We start from the raw sequence: 21700 nt of genomic DNA, 5'->3' as shown, positions 1-21700 counted from the left end.
CCTTGTTGTAAATAGCCTGAGGTCACAGACAGTTTCTCACCTGATCACCATCACTTGGGTTGCTAGTAAACCAGGTAGCTAACACAGGAGCAGGTGTCTTCACTGTCACCTTCCACTGTAACTGCAGAAAGAAAGTAGACCTGTACCAAAGCCATTTCCCTCCCTAACTAAAATGTTACTTGGGGTCATTGGCGGTGTGATTATGGTGCTGTAAGATTATTTCCAACACAGTTTACAGTTTGGTTTGGGTTTCAGGGGCAGCACAGGGAAACATCACATCACCCCCTGGTGTTTGAATTGAGAACTGTCCAAATGTCACAGACGCTCTTTGCTCACTTCAAATTCCACAGCGTGCCGTGATCCCACCTCCACTTCCTGCCAGCCTGCATCTTATCTCACAGTTTCAGATGATCTGCCTGTAATTGGGGTTGAATATATATGATGTTGAGCAGAGAACAAAACGCCATGTTCTGCAGGGGGGAGAGAGAGAGGACAGGAGACAGAGGGGTGGGGGTGAAGGCCTGAATTAAAGATGAGGTGAAATCAGTTTAAGAGGCAGAGAGATCAGTGACTGGAGCACAAACACACTTACAGCTTGACAGCTGATGTCAACAAGCAGTGTTTACGTGTGTGTGTGTGTGTGTGTGTGTGTGTGTGTGTTTGTGTGTGTGTGAGCACGATGCTGAATGTGTGCATGTTATTAGGCACAAAGTGTCAAACGGATGTGAAATACTTTGATTTCACAATTTTCATTTCAGTGCTTTGGTGTGTGTGTGTGTGTGTGTGTGTGTGTGTGTGTTCCTCTGCACTGAACCAAGGAAGAAAGACGATCAGGAGGAAAACCTCCAACTGAGTCAGGGGGGGAAGCAGAGGAAGTGTGATGACTTGAACTGCAGGAAGCTCCACCAGGCTAAACTCTGCTAATACAGCACCAATATCAACGTGACGAGCGAATCCAAACCTTCAGGCTGACGCTGCTCAGCGGGGAAAACTCAACATTATCTCAAGCAGTCGCTCCATCTGATGAAAATTTTAAAGTTGACTTCCAAAATGAGACTGTGTTTGAACATGAGCAAAGTATGTTGACTTATTAAGTGTAGTGTTCAAAGGGTATCCAAGAGCAGGAGGCAGCCTGCAGCTCTTCTGTCCTCTGTTGACAGATTACCTCCCACTGATGGTTCCTCTCTCTTCAGTTGTGTTCAGGTCCGGAGCAGAGTGGAATTCAAATATGGCACAAATGCATCTTAAGGAAATGCAGAAACACAAAGACACAGTCCAGACAGTGATGAAGGTCAACAAACACCAGTCAGCACTGATGAGAATCTCACCAGAGACGGAGGAGAAGCAAACTGTTGTTGTGCTAATGTACAGACACCGTGTGCAGCCATGCTTGTGGTGCCGTGAGGCATCATCTTAGTTTAGCATGTTAGCATGCTACATTTGCTAATTAGCTATAAACACAAAGAACAACTGAGGCTGATGGGAATTATAGCACCTCGGTCGAGCATCCATCTCCATGTGTTCCTGCTCTGCTCATAGACTTTATGATGTCACCAACTGTAAAGTAGGCTCAGGGAAAGTTTCACACGCAAAACAGCATAATAGAAAGAGTAAAAACCATGTTTGCAGCTCTAGATTTCATGTCAACAGTTTTACAGGGATCTTTTTTGTAATGGTGATCTCTAGGGAAAATAGATTTTGTGCCACAGGGTTTATACATCGAAGATCACATCAGGTCTGCTAACCAGTGGAAACAGGCCGAACGTGAGGAACATCAGTTCTCTCCCAGTCAGGTATAAAAGCAAACAGACTGTGGATCTAACTCGTCCTGCTCCATGTGAGAGAGTCATCAAACACCAACAGAGAGTGGTGTATGCTTTCAGGATATATTATATCATCATCTGTTTCACATGTAGCATAAAGGTTAACTTCTCCAACAGGTTAACACAACCTGCACTTTATGTAACAACCAGGTTTTAACTTTTAGGTAATCACACATCACACTACAAGAAAAAAATATTTAAGTAGTGAAAAACACACTTTCTTCTCAGGAGGTCACATCTTCCCAGACACACATGGTTTATTATAATATCACATCTTATTTCATATCTTCCAATAATTAAGTTATGTTGATTGAATTGATTGTGAATTGCAATTCCAATAGCTAATCAATGCCTACTTTCACACTCATGCTGAGAGGCTGTGAAGCCTCAAAGAAATGAAATTTGAAACCCGCTAATATTTTCACTTCATGTTTTTACCGAAACTCTTAGTGAACCTTTAGCTACAAAGTCACAGTCATTTCAAACTGAGTGTACTGGAGAGTAAACCAAAGGAGAAACCAGTCAGGCTGAACATACCTTCATGTCTGGAAGAAACATCTGTAGACAATGTGTTTTTAAACCCCAATAATATATCCCAACATGTGCTAGTAAAGGCAACATGTGCCTCAAGTGTTTGCAACATCTGTCCTGTGTCTGCTAAACATCTGCTGTACAGCATATATACTGTGTGTGTGTGTATATATATATATATATATATATATATATATATATATATATATATATATAATGTCTATATGTCGGTCAAAGCGAGTGTCTGGTGTCTGGTGTTTATCCATATTAACACAAAATGAAACACATGTTTATATTTGTAGGAACGTAGTCCTGATTCTTAAAATAAATAATACTAATAAGCCATCCCTGTTTTTACTCTGTCAGACATGTAAACACACACACACAAACACACACACACACCAAAAAAAGAGAGGGGTAAGGAGCCATGTTACGATCATTCAGGATTTATTCCAGGAGAAAAGACAAACGAAACACAATCAGTCGCTCTGGCCTGTGTCGTCATGGTAACTCTGATATGTGCACATGATTGTCGAAGGCATCGGATATACAAGCCCCATTAACAGAAAGTCACCATCATCATCATCATCACAGCACAATAAGTGCAGCAGGCGGCGCCCGCCCTGACACGAGGGTGTCGTCAACGTGACGACGGTGCACAAGATGGGAATTAGTTGTGATCACATGCAGAGAGTAAATACAGCCGGCTAACTCAGCAGGCTCTGGACGAGGACACGCACAGGGAGACACCAGGTCCCAGGAAGCAGAGTTTTAGTGCTACAGACAGTTTTCAGAGGCAGAGCTGCTCCCAGTGTTCAGAGCAGAAACAAAGTAGACTGACACACAGCTGCTCGCAGGGCAACTTCGAACTAGATTTACTGAAGCTGACAAAAGTACAGAAGATTTTTTTAGTCCGTGAAATACGATACTGATATTATTACTCCTAATGCTTCATACAGAGACACTTCTTTGTCTAGAAGTTTGATGATCCTTGAGTAAAACAACATCCTCCACTAACCATTCATCCTCTGTGAATGGTTGTTACAGAAACTTTACTTGCTTGGAAGCAGAGTTGGCATCAGGGTTGAACTTACAGTTTGTCTACACATAAAGTGTTTCAGCCAGAATCCAGCTGTCTACACAGGCTCGTGTCTTACTCATACTATTCTCCTGTAAACGTGACCCGAAGCATGTTTTCACTCTTCAAGTCCATTTTCCTGTGTTTCATGTGTGGAACTACAGTGAAATCTTCCAAAACACAGGTGACCTACACCTCAGTTCTGCACCTGAACGCCTCCTGTGTAGACACACACACAGCCAGTGCTAACTCACTGCTCACACTCTTCATGCTACGCAGTCTGATGTAGACACTTTGGATCCCTCGATAGAAATATTTTAGATTGATTTTGAATTTAGCTGCAAAGTTAATTTTAGCTAACTTAAAAATTAGCTTTAAGTTAGCTTAGCTCACTTTCCAAGCCATAATAGGCTACAGCTCACTAGCTAAGCTAAAGTACCTTTCAACTTTCAGGGTCATAAATGAATGAAAAAGCAAAACTTCTTGCTATTCACATTTTTGAATTAGATTTTTTTGTCATGTTTACCAAGGCCTTGCTTTAGCATCCACAGTCACAACTTAAGATAACTCAACTTGTACACAACTGTTACAAAACATGTGCTCGACCACTGATAAATCACTACGTATCCTCACAATTTGTACAACAAAGACTCGAAATACCAATCAGTACATTATTTTCACATTATCCACATGTGAAGGGAATCAGCAGGAAGCCACTCTAATACGCCGATGGGCATTTCATTGGAACACAGTACCTTATAATATACATCTGCCAGTTTGTACCAATGATTTTCTTTCTGCCTCCGAAACTGTTTGTAGAGGAAAAACTGATCTGTACTGAAAAACCTCAGCTTTTCATGGACTCAGGCATCTGAGCCTGTGTTCGTCTTTTACATAATACAGATACTAACATCATACAAGGGCATATAAGATTATGCAAACACTCATGGTGAATTGAACTCTTGAAGCACTTTTTTTGACATGCTTGTGTTTTCATCTTTTGTGACGATGCATTTCAGCAGTGTCTTCGTTAAAAAAAATTTCAGAGGTGTGTGAGCTCACAGGGTAAATGAGCGGACGAGAGCGGCTCTTCGTCGCCGCCTTAGCCCCCATAACAGTGTGTTTCTGAGTCGGTCACAGCTTTGGATTTCTTCCTTTAGAATGGCAAAAACGTAAGCCTGAGTTCGGTAAACGATGCTTTCACTTTCAGTTGGAGTGACACTGAAGTGGCGGTGGAACACTGATGGTGTTAGACTGTGCTGTGCAGCTCTGCAGATGGCAGTCACACAGTGCTGGACAGTATAAAAGCAAACTGCAGCGGGGAGTAAAGGGAAGAAAGCTTTTTTTTTTTTAACTTTTTTGTTTTTTTGTTTTTTTTACATTAAACATTCCATAGAGAACACAATCAACTTCCCTCGACACTTGCTCACTCACTCATCCACTCACACATGCCTGAAAAGCAAAACATTCGTATACATTATCTCGAAAATGATCATTCATATTCACAATCTATTTACAGAAGCATCTTTAACATGGAACGATTCATTCAGACAACATTTTATCTCTCTTTAGCAAACAGAAACAGCAGACGTAAAACCACAGAGGAGCATGAACCTGAACCCTCTGCCTGCCTCACAGCACATTCGTAAACCCAACGACATCGTATTTACTGAAAGTACGTTTACAGTCTTGGCTGACGATTCATTAACATCTGTGCCAGGGAAAAACCTGGTACACCATTTTTTACAACGTAGCTCATTCAATAATAATAATGACAGTTAAGTGATTAATAGTAAAGTGATTGAAATTGTATATAGGATCTGGCAGGGATTTGATGTCTTGCACTTATTTATTCTTTTTTTTTTCTTTTTTTTTCAACTATAGCTGCTTCCTTATTCCACTTACAAGAAAAAGCACTGAAACACTTTAAAATGTTTAAAAAATGCATAGCAGTAAATGGGTACGTGTACATGGTTACAGTGAATAATCAGATTAAGGTGATCATTGGAATAAAGCCCTTACATGGTTAAAAGTTTCCCTTAGTGACACGTGGGTAATTACATGGATTGATTCAAAGTGTGGTTAGCAGAGAGAAATGTAACACAAGACCCTGCTGTAAAAAAGTCAGAATAAATACAGGTTTCTGAAGCTGAGCTGTGTCAACATGTAGAGGGAGGGTGTTGGATTTCAGTAAGAAACACTAAAAGGTTAGCTTTCTCTACGACTGCTCTGAGACGTGCACATAAAAAAAAAAACCACAATAAATTAGGAGAACTGGCTTTTACTCACACCTGTCAAGCTTATTAAGTCGACCTCTACTATGACAGAGTAACTGCAGGGACCACATGCATAAAGTAACTGCAATGTTTACAGCCAAAAGTCGTCAGTCTCCTGTAGTTAACAGGAAGTGTCTGCTCCATGACGGTGCTGTCACCACATATGCAACATGAAGAAGAGGTGAAATGAAATATGCTGAATAATGACGTAGAAGATCTGCTGCTTGTGTGTTGCTGTACGTTCAGACCGAAAGAGGCGAGAGCGTGAGAATTCACTCCAGCTGTTGAAGTTTGTGGGCGCTGCGATGACGACGCAGCCAGCGGGTTTGTTCAGAATGGTTGGTCTAACAAACTTTAAGGGCCTGCAAATCTAACAGACATGTCAACCAGTGTGTTTGTGCCAACTGACCACGAGAAGGGAATAAGTTAACTACATGAAATCTTTAAAATGATCGACGTTAATGTTACAGACTGATTCGCATCAAGTTGCCAGGAAACACTGTTTTAGATGCTACAGTGTTAGCTAGCATGCTATTCCCTTCACTTTCCTTCACTAACTCACCAGGAACGCCCACAGTGTCAGACACCTTTGTCGTAAAGGACGGGGAAACCATCAACCATCAATTTCTCCTCTGTGGTGCTTGGGAACAAATGTTTGACGGCAACAAAAGTTTACACTGTTGTGTTTTCTAGTGTTCTCTTGAATAGTGTTCATCTCAGTCCAGCACCATTAAGTTGCCTGGACTTCAACGTTTTCTGATGTCCACACTGCGGCAGCTGGCTCACACAGAGACTGAATGACTTCTGGTCACTTCAACGTTCTCGCCGCGATTGGTCTGAACGTACAGTCAATCGTCCAAACATATGAATTAGTCAAATGTAATAAGGACAATTCCAGTGCGATTAGAGGTTTTTTTTAAAAGTTGTCACTGGTATTCCAGTGATTTAGTTACATACTTAAAAATAGTTACAACATACCCATAATACAACTCAAAGGGTCTTTCGTTAACCCTGCCTCCTTAATGGCCACGTTTCAAACTCCACACCTCCAGTTTGAGACGCTGCTGAAACAACCCTGATGACATCATCAGGTTATTTTTTTCAAACACATCACATCAGATTAATGCACCACTGAAAATAGTCCCAAATAAATGTTACAGTGACACTGGCTGAAAAGTGCAGCTCTCAGCCGTTTGAGGAAATTATTTAGCCTTCAAGTAAAATCAAACAATATATGTGTGACTCATTTTAAAACATTTATGCCTTTAACAGGATCCAACAGGCTGAAAGTCACAGACAGGAAGTGGGAAGGAAAGTTGATTTTGGTCTTTCCATGGGATTTGTCATCAAAAAGAAAAATGTTTAATATGGCCATTGTTATTCTTTAAAAGATAACAGCTAGAGAGCAGTGATGTAAAACTAAGGAAACAGAGAGAAAATCCAAACACACTGGAATCGTCCTTGCAGAGCAGAGTGAGGAGGGAGACAGATTCTGGGTGGAAAACATTCACAAATGTCTTGTTATGGTTTATTTTAGTTAACTTGTTAAAAAGGTTGGGCTTGAACACAAAACAATGCAGCGAGCCAAAAGTGAATTCCAGAAAGCTTGGGTGAGTGTTGATTCCCTGTTATTTTTTACCTTAATTTGACTTGACTTGTGGTCTCACACTCACCCACTATGCCATACAGATTCAAACAAGCACTATGAATAATTTGCACATACTTTTCAGCAGCACTCTGTGGCAATAGTAAAAAAAGGTAAATGGCAAAAGATTTGGAAGAGAAAGTCTAAAGTCTTCTTCTCTCCAGATTAATTTGCAGCTGGAGTTCAGCCCTTAGTTTTAGCTCACCGTCTTCAACAACTTCAAATCTGACTAGTTCTGTCCTAATTCATCAAGTACTGCAGAATGAATCAAATTATCTTCGTACCTCGCACTAGTCTTTGGCTACAATTCACAATAAAGGGATCAGTCGAATTGCATCTAATAAAGACGTGACAATCTGATATGTGTGACTGAGCACCCAGCGTTATACACTTCTGCGTTCTGAGTTGCGTCTGAAAGGCCTTTACCACAATTTACGCTACTGTCAAGTCAAGAGTCAAGTCACCTTCAAGTAAAGAGTTCCATTAAGATAATAAAAATAATAACAATAAAAAAAGGAAATAATAATAATAATAATAATGAAAAGTCAGATTAAATCTAATTTATCATTTAAACATTAAGCCGTGAACTTGAAAAGCCTCCAAATTAGACAAAGCCTCTCCCCGACTTTAAGTCCACTGATGTTTTCTGTTGTTAATTTTCTATGATTTGGCCACTGGTGTTAACCAACCAGGCGATCAGGTGACACTTTTGAACAGCACAGAGAAAAAAAAGCAGTATCGAAAACTCTACAAGTCCTTGGTCTGAAACCAGGTTTTCAATATTCAATATTCACTAGAACGACACAGCTAACTTCTTGAGTCCTGGATCATGAACTGCGATGCCACGACGCCTGGACCATGACTGGAACGCCTAACCCGGGACACCGGTGTTTGCCAGCACACGGTGCAGCTGCAGTTTTCCCTGAGCACGTCTGACCTGGGCACAGCCTGACGATGCGAGAAGGTGAGATCATGGCTTCGTCAGAGGGGAGATGAACAACGGCAGGCAACAGCTTCTCCAACTTGGATTTTGACTCCATGTGGGCCAAATACTCTGAGGACCCACGTGGGAGGCAGTTAAATATCTCTGAGACGGTTTCTAACATGTCTTGTATATTTTAGCTACCTTGAAACTGCATTGCGCTGCTTGTGGCTCCTTAGTTTGGGAAGTGAAATGGTAAGCTGTCTTTAGTCACAAACATTCTCAACTGGAGGCAGTTCTCCAGTAAATACATATCTCTATCGTTTCCTACCCTATTCTAAACTTGCTGCATGCTTCATAGTAACCTGTGTGTGTGCCCCTTAAAGGGCGATTGTTATAAAAGTCTTATAAAGTAAGAAAATAATAAACAAATCAGAATCTTTCAGACAATAAACAAGTTGTACAATGCTCTGATATCCACTCAGTTTTTTTATAAAGGTTTACAATCTGTACTCTCTGTCTGAAAAACATAAGTGGATGGCGGCTAATCTGTGTCTGAGAACATATCTAACCCTCTCTGTGCAAAATAGATAAAGCGCTTACTCATGTTTTCACATCTCAACAGTTGTATGGTACTTTTAAAGCACTTCTTAAAGCACAAACAAACAGACAAAACAAGCCCATACGGACATAGAAAAGGTCTTAAAGGTGCTATGTGTAGCATTTTTTACACGGATAAATCATTGTCACATTAGTTTACAACATTAGTAGAATTTGTGTAAACAAGTGAGATCATTGCTCAGAAGACTCTATTATGAATTTTACTGAGTAAATCAGTCAGATTTGGAGAGAAATCTTCTTGACTGCCGTACGGTGAAGGGGGCTGATGTCAGATAAGGTGGTGATTGAGGAAGCAAGATGAAACAAGGGGGTTCTGGGTAATGGGGTCTTGATCTAGAGAGACTCTTGTCATCTTGGCTATGGTCTTATTCATTTACAGTCATAATACCAAAGTATCACTATAAATTTGACAATGACATATTTGTTTAAAGTTACTCATAGCACCTTTAAAATGAACAGTAATAAAAAATAAAACAATCCAGTTGCCAACAGTCAAACCTAAGTTGGAAAAAAGCTAAAGAAAGTGTTGCAGGAAAGACCAGATTCAAGAGGGAAGTTGATGCTGACTGACAGTGAATAATATGATACCACCAGCCCCTCCTGAACCACTAATTACAGCTCAAACTCGGAGCAGTCGACACCCATTTATCATTAAATAGCAACCAGTCACAGCTGGCCGCACGAACATCCTCAATGAGAGTCAGTGGCCGTGCTGTTGTTGTTCTGGTGGGTGGGTGTGTGGTGGTGTACAGTATGGCGCTGTGTGGCTTGAATCGGTGGGGTGAAGGTAAAGTCCTCTGCTCTCCCGGGAGCAGGGCGGGGAACTGGCTGGAGGGCATCCAAGAGGAAGTACAGTGAGGAGAGAGAGGGACGGAGAAGAGGTCGATCCTTTTCCTCTCCTGCTGTCCTCTGTCTCTCTGTGCCTCACAGCGCTGTGGCCTCCCAGCTGGTTCCCCGCGGGACCTGGCGTCACTTGGTCTCCGTGAGCACCGGGGCGGGCACCGCTGAGGGATGTGGCCGGTTCAGCTCTGCTCCCGCAGCGGGAGAAGAAGCTGTGGACGCCAGGCTGCAGGGCGTGGCTGGAGCAGTGACACCTGAGAGGGAGCACTTAGCTGTTAAACCAGCAGCATATCATATTTATTATACATTGACTGTTTGCTAAGCCCTGGTGCAGTTAGCTAAAAGGCTAAGGCTAAAGCTAATGTCCTGTGTAGCAGGACTGTTTGGCTAATTAGCTTCCATATTTGGACAAGCAAGTCGTTCTTTTTATACTTTACTGTTTGTACTTGTGAAAAAGTTTGCTTTACTTTTAACATTACAAAAGAAAAGTCCTCTAAGATAAGGATTTACAATATGAACGTAACTCTATCTTGGACAATGAGTGTTGCTGAAATGTAAACTTCTCCAAATCCAACAGAACAGGACACAGCTGCTAACGTTAGCCTACGCATATATTGCACAGGACTGGCTCCCAGAGAGTGGGACAATACTACACAGCCGCTGTCATCGTGTTAAGTATGTTTTTATTTGTTCTTTTTAATTTTTAATTTTCAAGTAACCTTTAACTACAAAATAACAAGGTATGAAACACTTGTTAGTCAATGGGTTGTAAGCTAGTTAGCTGGACAGGCTAACGTTTGCAGCTCATGACAAAGCAGACAAACACACTGTAAAAAAACACGGACACTAGTCTCCAAACTCTTCTACACAGACTGTGTCTCTTACTACAGCCACACACAACTTCAGCTTGCGAGGAGATTCAGGCCTAGTCTTGGTTGCTAAGCTAGGATTGGACACTTTGTTTGGAGGAGAGTTTTAGCGAATAATCATGTCTTTAACTTTTGGTCATGCACATATGTTCTTACGCCACTGATACAACTGACTCATACTCACATTCCTTGCGTGGAGCTGCTATGTTGTTGTCAGTGGAAGAGGTTTTGCTGGCGGCTATGTTGCTGCTCTGGCTCTGAGCCGCCTGGCCGGTGTTTTGGCTCTGAGCTGACTGGGTTTGGCCCGCCTGGCTCTGGCTTAGGGCCGGCTTCTGCGTCTGGCTGAGCCTGGTCGGCGGGTTGGAGGCGTCCATGCTGCTCCCCATGCTGCTGCCAAGCTGGAGTCGCCTCATGTGCCGAACCACGGCGGTGGCATTGAACGCTTGCTGGAGAGAGGGTGGAAATGGGAAGGCCTTGGGATTACAACGCTAGTGAAACACCATTTTAATAGCGTCTTCTTTATTTTCTATGATGCGGTTCTTGTTAAAATAGGAAGTTATGGTGCAACACATCACTGAGAGGTTATCAGTTAAAGAGAGGCAGGACTGTGAAGTTTTAATTAACTCAAGCTTTTATTTCAACCTGTCGTTTGGCATGAGTTCAACGCACTGTCCCACGAACAGGAGGGGGGATTATTTTTGGTGATTTTTCATTTCATCCTGACTTTGAAGTTTGACTTTAATCTGTTTTCAATGAACTAACACCAGTGCTAACGGGCCATGATATGGTTTTCAGCTGCACTTTATCTTCCATCAAAAACATCTGAGGTTCAAATGTCACATGAGCTGGATGTACAGTGAAGCCAACAGACCGCGTGAGGAGCCGTGTCTGGATGACTCCTGACCATATGGCTGCTCAGGTATGTAGCTACAGAGTGATTTGGAGGAGTTGCACTGAGTGATACAACAGTCTGCTGCAGCAGAGCCACGACCACAGAGAATTAACTGTAGTAAACAAAATTTACCCTCCATTTGCTCTTGGCGAAGTTCTTTCTGATTTGTCGGCTGACTGACTCATGGATGTTCTTACAGAGAGCTGTATCCCCAGCGATCCTAATAGACACACACACAGACAGACACACACACACACACACATACAAATTGTCTGTTAACACCTCTGAACGTACATCAATATCTGTATTGATTTCATGCCTTTTTGTTAGCCTGTGTTTGACACTGTGAGTGTGTGTGAGTGTGTGTTTCTCACCAGGGGTGTCTGAGTGCCTGTTCACAGGTGAAACGCTTGGCTGGATCCTTTTCCATCAGATTGCTGATGAAATCCTTGGCTGAGAGAAAAGAAAAAGGAGGAGAAAGGTCATAAAATATCAATAACTTCAGACACACAAACACCAAAATAACTTCAAACTGATTATTTTGGACAATTCTTGCTTAAAAAAACAAAACATTCTGTGACCCAAACAACACTGATAATCATTGACATTTCAGTCAGTTTGAATTGCATGTGTGAATGCCAGCGGCATGGACCTGCTGGTGGCTGTAAAATATAATCCACAAGAGACAAAAGAGAAAGTGAACATTTGCTAATTAGGCTGATGGAAATGTCATTAGTTTTGCAGGTTTTCTATAAACCAGTGGTTCTCAAACTTTTTCACTTCAAGGACCTCTAAACTGACACGAATCAGACCACAGACCCCCATCTAATTAGATTTTTGCTTTTAGATGTTTTATTAAAGAAAGTGTTTGAAACTCATGATAAAAATAGCAATGCATTCTGTCATTGTGTTAGTTATGGATGGAATTACAGTGAAAATAAATCACCCCCTCCTTTTTGCTGGGAACCCCTGGGCTCCCAGAACCCTACTTTGAGAACCACTGCTATAAACCAAGGTATTGGATAAATCAAAATGATGATGGTGCGAGGTGAAAAATTGAAAAGACCTCAGATACCTGCAACTAATTTCAATCCATCAGAAAACTGTTGAGACATTTCATTCGTAACCACAAATGTGAGTGTCATGGTGGCTACAGGAAAAGTCAGTGGGATTGGAGCTAAAGTTACTAAAGTCAGTGGGATTCATCAGCCTGGGTCGACAAATGTCTGCACCAAATTTCATGGAAATCCATCTGATAGTTGTTGAGATATTTCAGTCAGAACAGGAGGCCAGTCCATCACACGACTGACATACAGCGGAAAACAACCAGCCATGCTCACATTCACACCTCTGTGACTTTGACAACAATATCTGTGTCTGGGTTTTCAAACACACAAAGTTGGTTTTACTGCCAGGCTGTTCACAACACACACACACACACACACACACACACACACACACACACACACACTCACACACACACACACACACACACATTCATTCCAGGCAGCTGACGTCAGAGGCTGTGATGGAGGTGGTGTGTGGTCCACATGTGCCACATGTTGGTCGGAGAAGGAGGACGGACAATCGGTCAAAGAGGAGGAGGAGACAGGGGAAGACTCACCTGAGTCTGATATGTCGTCCCAGTACGGAGCGTCAAACTCGTAGTCGGCTTTGAGGATCTGTTCAAAGAGCTTGGAGTCGTTTTCATCATAGAACGGAGGATAACCACAGAGCCTGCAGACGAGGATTCACTCAGTCAGTCGCTGTTTGAGTCACTGATTCCTGTATCCAGTCATTTACTCTGCTTTTCATTCATTTATTCAACTACTCATTCAGTCATTGATGCATTTGTTAACTCATTACACATTTCATTTGTACATATCAAGTTTTTACTAAATGATCTATTGATTGACTCAGTCAATAAGTCAGTCACTTATTCATCAAGTTTTTCGTTCAGGGCTGAAGTGATGAGTCAGTTAATTGATTAGTCGATTGACCAAAAAAAAAAGATCCATAAACAGTGTTCACATGCATGTGAAGAGTGGGTACTATTATTATTAATAATAATATTGTTATTGTTATTATTGTTGTTGTTGTTGTCCTATAGTTACAATTATATTATCCCATTGTACTACATACTATACTACATGTATATAAATACCTAATGTTAGTCACTTTAACTAAAGCTATCACTTACTTATTAATTACACAATTGTGTTATAGTGTCACTTTTATATATCATATTATATCAATATTCATTACTGTATATTCTACCAATACAATATGATATAAGATTATATAATACATTATTTTAGCTTGTTCTTTACTTGCTGTTTATTTTTAAATTCTGAATATAGAGATTTAATATAATTTTGATTTATGGCCAGTGTTTATAAAGTTTATTCCTATCCTTGCTCTATCATGTTGTATCTACTATATGCAGCTTGTTTCTTCCTCTTCTGTCTAATTTCCCCTGAGGGATCAATAATGTGCAAAAAATAATTACTTCATTAAAATCTTGTCTTGTCTAAACTCTGGCTCTGGGAAGCTGTGATGGACATTTTTCATTATTTTCTAATTCTAGTTTTATAAACTGAAATAATCAACAGATGAAATGAAAATGAAAATCATTGATAGTGGCAGCCAAATAAATATATTCATTGTGATGACCTAAGATGTATGAGTGGTGCTTAAAATATTAAGCCTCAGATAAGGTCCGGGCAATACCTATATTGTTTATTATATTGTATTTATTATATTATTTTGCACTGACTTGTAATCATCAGGTTACTACGATCTATTGTACTTCTCTATTATCTATTTCTATCACTTGTTGATAGACTGCTATCATTATGGGACATGTACAAATGAAATGTTTGTGCCTGGAGAAGCTCTGATTGGCGAGAACACAGCACAGGTATGATAAATATAGTATAAACATAATATATATAATAAATTAAGAAAATCTGGTCAGGGTTTTGTGTTTTGTGTTTACATCTCTGTTTGATTTAATACAGATCAGTGAAGACAACACCAACACCAATTTGATTATTTTATATAGTCTGTCATTTTGCATATATTTCCCATAATGGGATTCATACACTGTCATTATCAGACAAATATTCTGGTATTATGTGTCCTACTCTGCAAGTCAGTGGTGGTGGTTATACTATATTTGTGGCAGAGAACAAAGTGATGTTAGACACAGCAGTGGTTAATGTGGCAGCCCCTTTACTCTCTGTGTTAGCAGTATAATAAAGTTAACATGAGATTACTGGCTCCCAGTGCTACACCAGTCTGAGTCTCCACAGCCACCTGAACCAACAGCAGAGCTGCTGCTCAACCAAAAACATCATCTGCACCTCATTACTCAAGTTCTGGATGCACCAAGAGATTCTCATAGAAACTCATTAAAATGCCATTCTCCATCAATACACACACACACACACACACACACACACACACACAAGAAAAACACACCAGGAAAAGGAAGGAAGGTTCTGTCGTGAGGATAAAAAGGTTTTCAATTAGTTTTTCTGGTAAAGACTCACTCTGCACTTCATTGAACAAACTCACAACACACACACACACACACACCAGGAAGGAAGGTCCCACCTAATGTGAAGAGAAGCTTCTTTTTTATTTTTCTACTTTCACGTTTGGTTGGAGACTCAGATGCCACCATCCCTCACCATCCGTCTCAGTGGACACACAAACACACATAGACACACATAGACAGACAGACACAGACACACACACACACACACACACACACACACACACACACACACACACACACACACACACACAGACACACACACATACATGGTCCTGAGTGATTATCATGGCTGATTACCTGATTTGATCTTTCCACCTGAGCAACAGCTAAAAGCTAACAAGGTCTGAGTCCCAACGCTAATTGTGCTAATTTCCAGCAGGGAGCTACTCCTTCTCTCTCTCTGTACACACACACACACACACACACACACACACCCATGCACACACAGACTGAACTCTCACTTCTATAGAAAAAGCTTAATTAATTTCACATGGTTGTTTACAGATATACAAAGACACACACACACTTGTAAGACACACAAACACAAATATACTGTGTGACGGCAAAAGTGAGGAAGAAATAGTTAGAGAGGGTGAGAGACATTCATTTTAAACATGAGACACAGATCACAGACACACAAATGTTTGTTAAGTTCATGCGTGCCTCTCTGTCACATCCCACACTCTGCATCCCATTAACCTGCTGCTGACCTCTGACCCCTGATCTGACCTCATGCTCAAGATAGTAATGTGTCTGTCAGGTGGAACACACACACACACACACACACACACACACACACACACACACACACATAAACGGAGACAGATGCAGCAACACACACACCTTAAAATAATTAGAGTGGTGGCTTCAGGTGTCAACAGTGTGGTACACACTTTAAGGGTCATGCTCTACACACAAACACACACACACACACATATGGGGGCAGGAGCACACGCACACACAATGACCCGTAGCATTGTACACATTCCACACACACTCTAAAACTGCCTCGTGCACATCACAGTAACACATATATTGTAGTTTTCCAGCATGTGCGCATGTACACAAACCACAAGTGAGTGTGTGTGTGGGTATGCAGGAGGTAGGGGTGACACAGCAGAAGGAAAACAAAGAACAAAAAAACAGAAGTGAAAAAGAAATCTAGCCTGCAGCTCCATGTCCATACAAGGAAGTTCAGCAGAGCTCCATCTGGCTCTGATGATGGCACACAAGCAACACCACCACACACAGCCACAGACACACACACACAGCTAGGGTAAAATCAACAAACACACGTGTGCTTCATGTTCAGCAGCAGTGTGGTGTAGTGCTGGATGACCTTTGAGGGCATTAGGCTTTATGCACACATTAGCATATGTTAGCATTGCTAGCTGTGCACTTACTGGTACATGACAAATCAGTGGTGTATAATGGAGAGAATGTGAAGGTGGTTTTAAGTGTTGTTTGGTTTGTAATACATCACAACTCAACCAGTGTGTGTGTGTGTGTGTGTGTGTGTGTGTGTGTGTGTGTGTGTGCGATTAAATGAAGGTGAGTCACTCATACAAGTCATACAAGACGCTTAAATTCAACAGCTGAGCTGCTCTTACCAGCTGCTAGAAAAGGAAAGACTGGAAATCAGAGCTGTTTTGATGGAGGTGCACGTACTGTACAGCCTCTTTTCCACTGGTCAAAAACCCATTAAGACTGGCTAACGTCAGGATTTTATCGGGAATGGAGAAGGGTAGAATCGGTATTCACTCCTGGGTCAAATGACTCTGCAGTAGACGCAGTTATTTATTGGCTCCAGCTCTGATTGGTAGTGATGTAAACACAACACCTGGGTGAACAGGATATTTTTTTCCGAGCTGTGACGTCTTTCAGAACACAAACACTGTAAACAGAGCTGTCACCTGCCCTGTGCTGTTAGACCAGACACACCACAGGAAGAGTGAGATGCAGCCCCGAAATAAATTTAAAAAACTTAGAAGCTCGGACACTGACAGGAGCACCAACCCGGGGGGGAGAGGCGGCAGATCTGTTTTACCAGTTTGCCCGGTGGTGTGTGTCCTCTTCAAACAGGAGAGCAAACTCGTCTGGCAGTGTAAAAAGAGTCAATCACCTTTTTAAGTGGGTTTACCTGCATTTAAAAAACCTGCTTATACCTGTTGATTTTGGTGTAAAAAAGGGAAAAGTCTCACATCTGACAGAGCGAGTTACAGTTTAAGTCTTAAATCTGGATGAAAGTATGAATGTTGATAACTGTCCAATCAAATGACATGAAACCAGTTTTAATAATAAGATGATTTAATCATCAACAGATCAAATAATTATGTGTAATGAACCAAACAGAATGAAAGTTGTCCTGTGGGGGTGGACCAAGCAGTCAAGTCTCAAATGAGTTGAGTCTTGGAGCAGACGAGTCCACACTGAGTCAATAGTGTCTCCAGTCTCTAGTCGACACATCTCGTCGTGTTAGTGACAATAATTACACAGTAATTATAGTACAGCAATATGTTATTGAGACTGCATCCAGAACTGTGAATCTGACACAACTGAAGCGATGTCAGTTTGAGCGCTTGGATGAAACCACTTGCTGTACAGAGTGATGTCATACAAAGAGGACGCGTTGATACTTACAGGATGTAGGCGATGACCCCGATGGACCAGCAGTCCACTGCTTTACTGTACGGCTTCTGAGCGAGGACCTCTGGAGCTGAGAGTCAGAGAAAGAAGTGGTTAATTATTTTAGGTACACTGAGTTCTTGCTACTAGTAATTCCTCCATTTTAAATCCATCTTGCAGTAGCCCGGTTGTTGCTTAATGATGGTTAAATCTGGAGTGTGTTTTTAGTAGCATTTCACTTTGCCTAGTTAAAGCTAAATGTGACTTTTACGTGAAAATGCTGCTGTTTATGAGCCTGAATTCAGAGAAAATATGCAGACTCTTGGTGTTAAAACAAATTAAAATCACATGTCAGTTTGGTTAATGGTGGGAAATCTTCTGCGGGAGGTACACACTCACGTTCTGTACCTGAAATCAGACCTGTGACTATTAAACCCACAACATGTCTGTCGTTCCCTCTGCTCTTGGTCTTTGTGAGGCTGACTGGCCTGACCTTCCTCTGCAGCTCATTACTGAGGCCCCGGACAGAGCAAATTACTGCTGACAATGAGCTCACCATCACATCACCTCACACACACACACACAGGGCTGGCTCGAAATAGATTTGGCACACACACACACACACACACAGATAGGAAGATATGAAAAAATACCACTCATATCTGGGGCAAAACATAAACTTTGCACACGTGTGCTGAATCAGAGCGCTGAAGTTTGTTTATAGGTCTGCCCTGACTCATTGTGAAGGTGTGTGTGTGTGTCTGTGTGTGTGTGTATGTGTGTCCTTGTTGTATTGGATACAGAAATAGGACATTTTTACACACTGAGGTCATTCTGTCTGGTGCTCACTACTTCAGAAATTAAGTTGGGTCGAGATATTACTTAGGTTTAAAACTTTTAGAGAGTAAACGTGTAACATTCATATACTGTAGTAGTAACCAGATATTTTTTCACATTCACTTCCCGTAACTCATTTTCTGTTGCGAAATACTAATTGTATGAGTGTTTTGTATCCTGCATGCTCTACAAATAACGTGTCAAACACTGGCTGGGACTTCATCATCAGTTTGGATTTTCAGTGAGTGAAGTTTGAGCGTCTGTTTCAGCTCATGATAATGACTCAGATCTTCCTTTGTTATTTCAAAACAAACTGCTGTTGCTGTTGATTGTGTTGTGTCTTGTTATCATGAGCTTTCATATGTTTGTCTCATTTTTAGTGAAAGAAAACAACTGAATCTAATAAGTCCTCCAACTTAATGTTGTTGTGGTAACAAAAACACGACCTGTTGGAGCATATGAGCAGCAGGTGTGCTGGACCTTCACCATCATGACAACAACAATAAACTTTATTTTGTCGAATTTATACTCTAAACAAACAGGGGGCAGAAAGTTCGGGTGTCCACCCCTATCGTAAAAAACAAGGAATGAACTCTTTTGAAGAGCGATTGCGTCACACTGGCAAATCTAGGCTGTCCAATCTGGAAAGCTCCTTTAATATTGGCCGAGAACTGCGGTATATTTCTGCTGGGCCACTAAGAATCCAACAGGTGGATCCTTCATGGCCCAACATATCCCAAGATTCCCTGCGGTCCAGTGATGGAGGGCCTTGTTTTTGTAAAAAAAAGTTTTGTGTTGGTCAAGGTTGCTAGGCGACAGGAGTGGTGCTTTGTGATGCAAGGACAAGAGTGGGCACAGCTAGTGATGCTAATTTTGGTTCAGCCTTCACAGTCTCCAACAGCGAATATGGGCCACACCTTCATAGACAGTGTCCTCTGAAGGATGTGGACCCTGAATTGGGACACGGCTACTATCACCTCTTGAGGTACAAAGTGTTATTACAGGACGGGCCGGGCTGGGACTAGCTGGTTAGCTTTCTAACTTCAATAGATATCTCTGCAACACAATACGAAGATGGCTTTGATATAATGTCAACACTGTTATTTCTTCACATTCTTTTAATAATCTTAGTTAATTGTTTAATGTCCTAAACTAAAACACTGACATATAGGACCTTTAAAGTTGTTGAATGGTCACAGTTTGGTTCAGTTTAGGCAGAAAAACTACTTGGTTAGTTTTGTAAAGAGTAAAGTAAGAGTAGAAAGTTTTCTAAAGTAAAAAAAGAGGTTAGAGGACCTTTTCTGTCATGGTTACAGTAATAAACGCAGTGTTGAGGTTAAGATGGAACAGTTATAGATAAAAGATGAGGATTGTCCCTGTCACATAAATTAATAATAGAAGAAAATTAAATAAAATAAATGAGATGCTACCTGATGTTACCATTAAATGGTATAATTACATCCTTAATTTAATGTAATTCAGTTGAAACATGTTGTTGAAGTAAAACACAAGACGATGAGGGATCAATCCTGCATGTAAACCAATAGGTCATGTTGATATGTTAAAGTGAGAAAGGCAGAGAGGTGTTTTGTTAGGATGATAAAAATCTTTGACTGTTTAAAGACTTTTGTTGACTAAACTGGTTGATTTTAAAACTTTGTTTCACTGCACTTCATATCATGTCATCCCACTAAGTTATAACTCATCACATATTTGCTCCAGATTGTCTGGATCTACTGTTGGTGTGTGTTTGGTGAGCTGTTATAACACTGGTCTAAAGAAGTAACTCTGTCGATGGAAGTTTGCCATAATACAAAGCATGTCACTGCACATGCACGTACTCATGCTAATTGTTCAGATCTGGTTTTCATTTGGTGAGTTCCAGGGTTATTTATACCCAGGTTATATTTAGATACAAATTGTCTGGAGTGGAAATGCCCTGTGGCCAAGTAAACCTCTGCAGGAGAGCGAGGAGGGAGGGGGTCGAGTGTGAAGCCCCAAATGATGAAATGATGGAGGTTAGATGGTTGAGGGAGGTAGAGAGAGACATAGGAAGGAAGAGGAGAAGGACTGGTGCGAGGGTACAGCCTTTAAAGTCAAGCCTTGGGTGATGTGAGTTTGTGTGTGTGTGTCTTCATTTGAGTACCTACTGTGTTATAAAAGTCAAATTTCATAAAGAAAAGCAAGCAGTTTGTGGACAGTTGATGAAACTATTTCAGCCTATAGTGTAGTGCAGCTGGCCTGAAAACCTACAAAATCAATTTCAAAAGTTCAACATTTATTTCTGAATCTGCCTGTGTGTGTTACTGCGACATATTTGTTTATGTGAGAGTTTGTGCATTGTTTGTCAGAAACATGATCAGAGCAACCAGACTGTTTGTGTTCCACCATGGACGTTTGTGTACTGTCAGCACTGAACATCTGTCTCTTACAAAAACACACACACACAAACACACAAACACACACACACACACACACACACACACACACACAGAAATGTCCACAAACACAGAAATGTCCACACACACAAGCAGCTGCACTTGCATGTACACACAGATCCACAAAATATAAAATATGGTATATGAATATGCATGTACATATGTACACCTTTACTCATACACGCACACATGCACGCGCACACACACACAAACACACACACACACACACACACACACACACACACAGCAGTGCTCTCTGTTGACTCTACAGAGGGGGGTTGTCTGTTAGGGAGTGATAAGCATGATTGGTGTGTGTGTTTGTAAGGTGTACACTATCTGAGCACACACACAGCTGCAGTGATCCCAGCACACACAGCTCAGTTCAGATTCACATTTACACTGACAACCTTAACAAAACCAAAAAGATACTAAAAAAACAATCAAGGCTCAGACTAAGCCGTGTTTCCCTGCTCTGACGTAAACTGACATCGTTAGCATGTCCGGCTAACTCAGCTTACTACCCACAGTAGAAACGTAGGATTACTTTCAAAGACAAGAAGCATTTAAAGATTAAACAAAGCTACGTTCACAATAACACATCCACAGCATTAAAACAGGTAACTGGTGTCAATGTCGTTCCCACTGTGTAGACGTTGCTCCTGGACGCTATCAGAGGTTACGGTTTGGGCTCTTTAATGGATTTCGGGAAGCAATGTTACCGAAGCTAACATAATGATTTCC

At 41.2% G+C, this 21700-nt stretch overlaps 1 protein-coding gene across 2 annotated transcripts in view; it reads right to left on the bottom strand.

Annotated features, from left to right (window-relative positions):
• Positions 1-2784: 2784 nt before the first annotated feature.
• The window catches only part of camk1da (calcium/calmodulin-dependent protein kinase 1Da), a 70103-nt gene continuing 51187 nt past the window's right edge, over positions 2785-21700 (bottom strand). For both annotated transcript variants that reach the window (XM_071501796.1, XM_071501795.1), the window contains 6 exons: positions 17700-17775; positions 13122-13234; positions 11872-11950; positions 11630-11717; positions 10790-11051; positions 2785-9990 (listed from right to left, as the gene is read on the bottom strand). In XM_071501796.1, coding sequence (XP_071357897.1) covers positions 9866-9990; positions 10790-11051; positions 11630-11717; positions 11872-11950; positions 13122-13234; positions 17700-17775 — 743 coding nt within the window. In that variant the 3' untranslated portion in view covers positions 2785-9865. The remainder of the gene's footprint in view (positions 9991-10789; positions 11052-11629; positions 11718-11871; positions 11951-13121; positions 13235-17699; positions 17776-21700) is intronic.

Source organism: Trachinotus anak, unplaced genomic scaffold (assembly GCF_046630095.1).
Source record: "Trachinotus anak isolate AG129_WGS33_773 ecotype Australia unplaced genomic scaffold, CSIRO_AGI_Tana_v1 ptg000018l, whole genome shotgun sequence".
NCBI lineage: Eukaryota > Metazoa > Chordata > Actinopteri > Carangiformes > Carangidae > Trachinotus > Trachinotus anak.
Note: the sequence above shows the minus strand (reverse complement) of the source record. Positions and strands in the feature narration are given on the sequence as shown.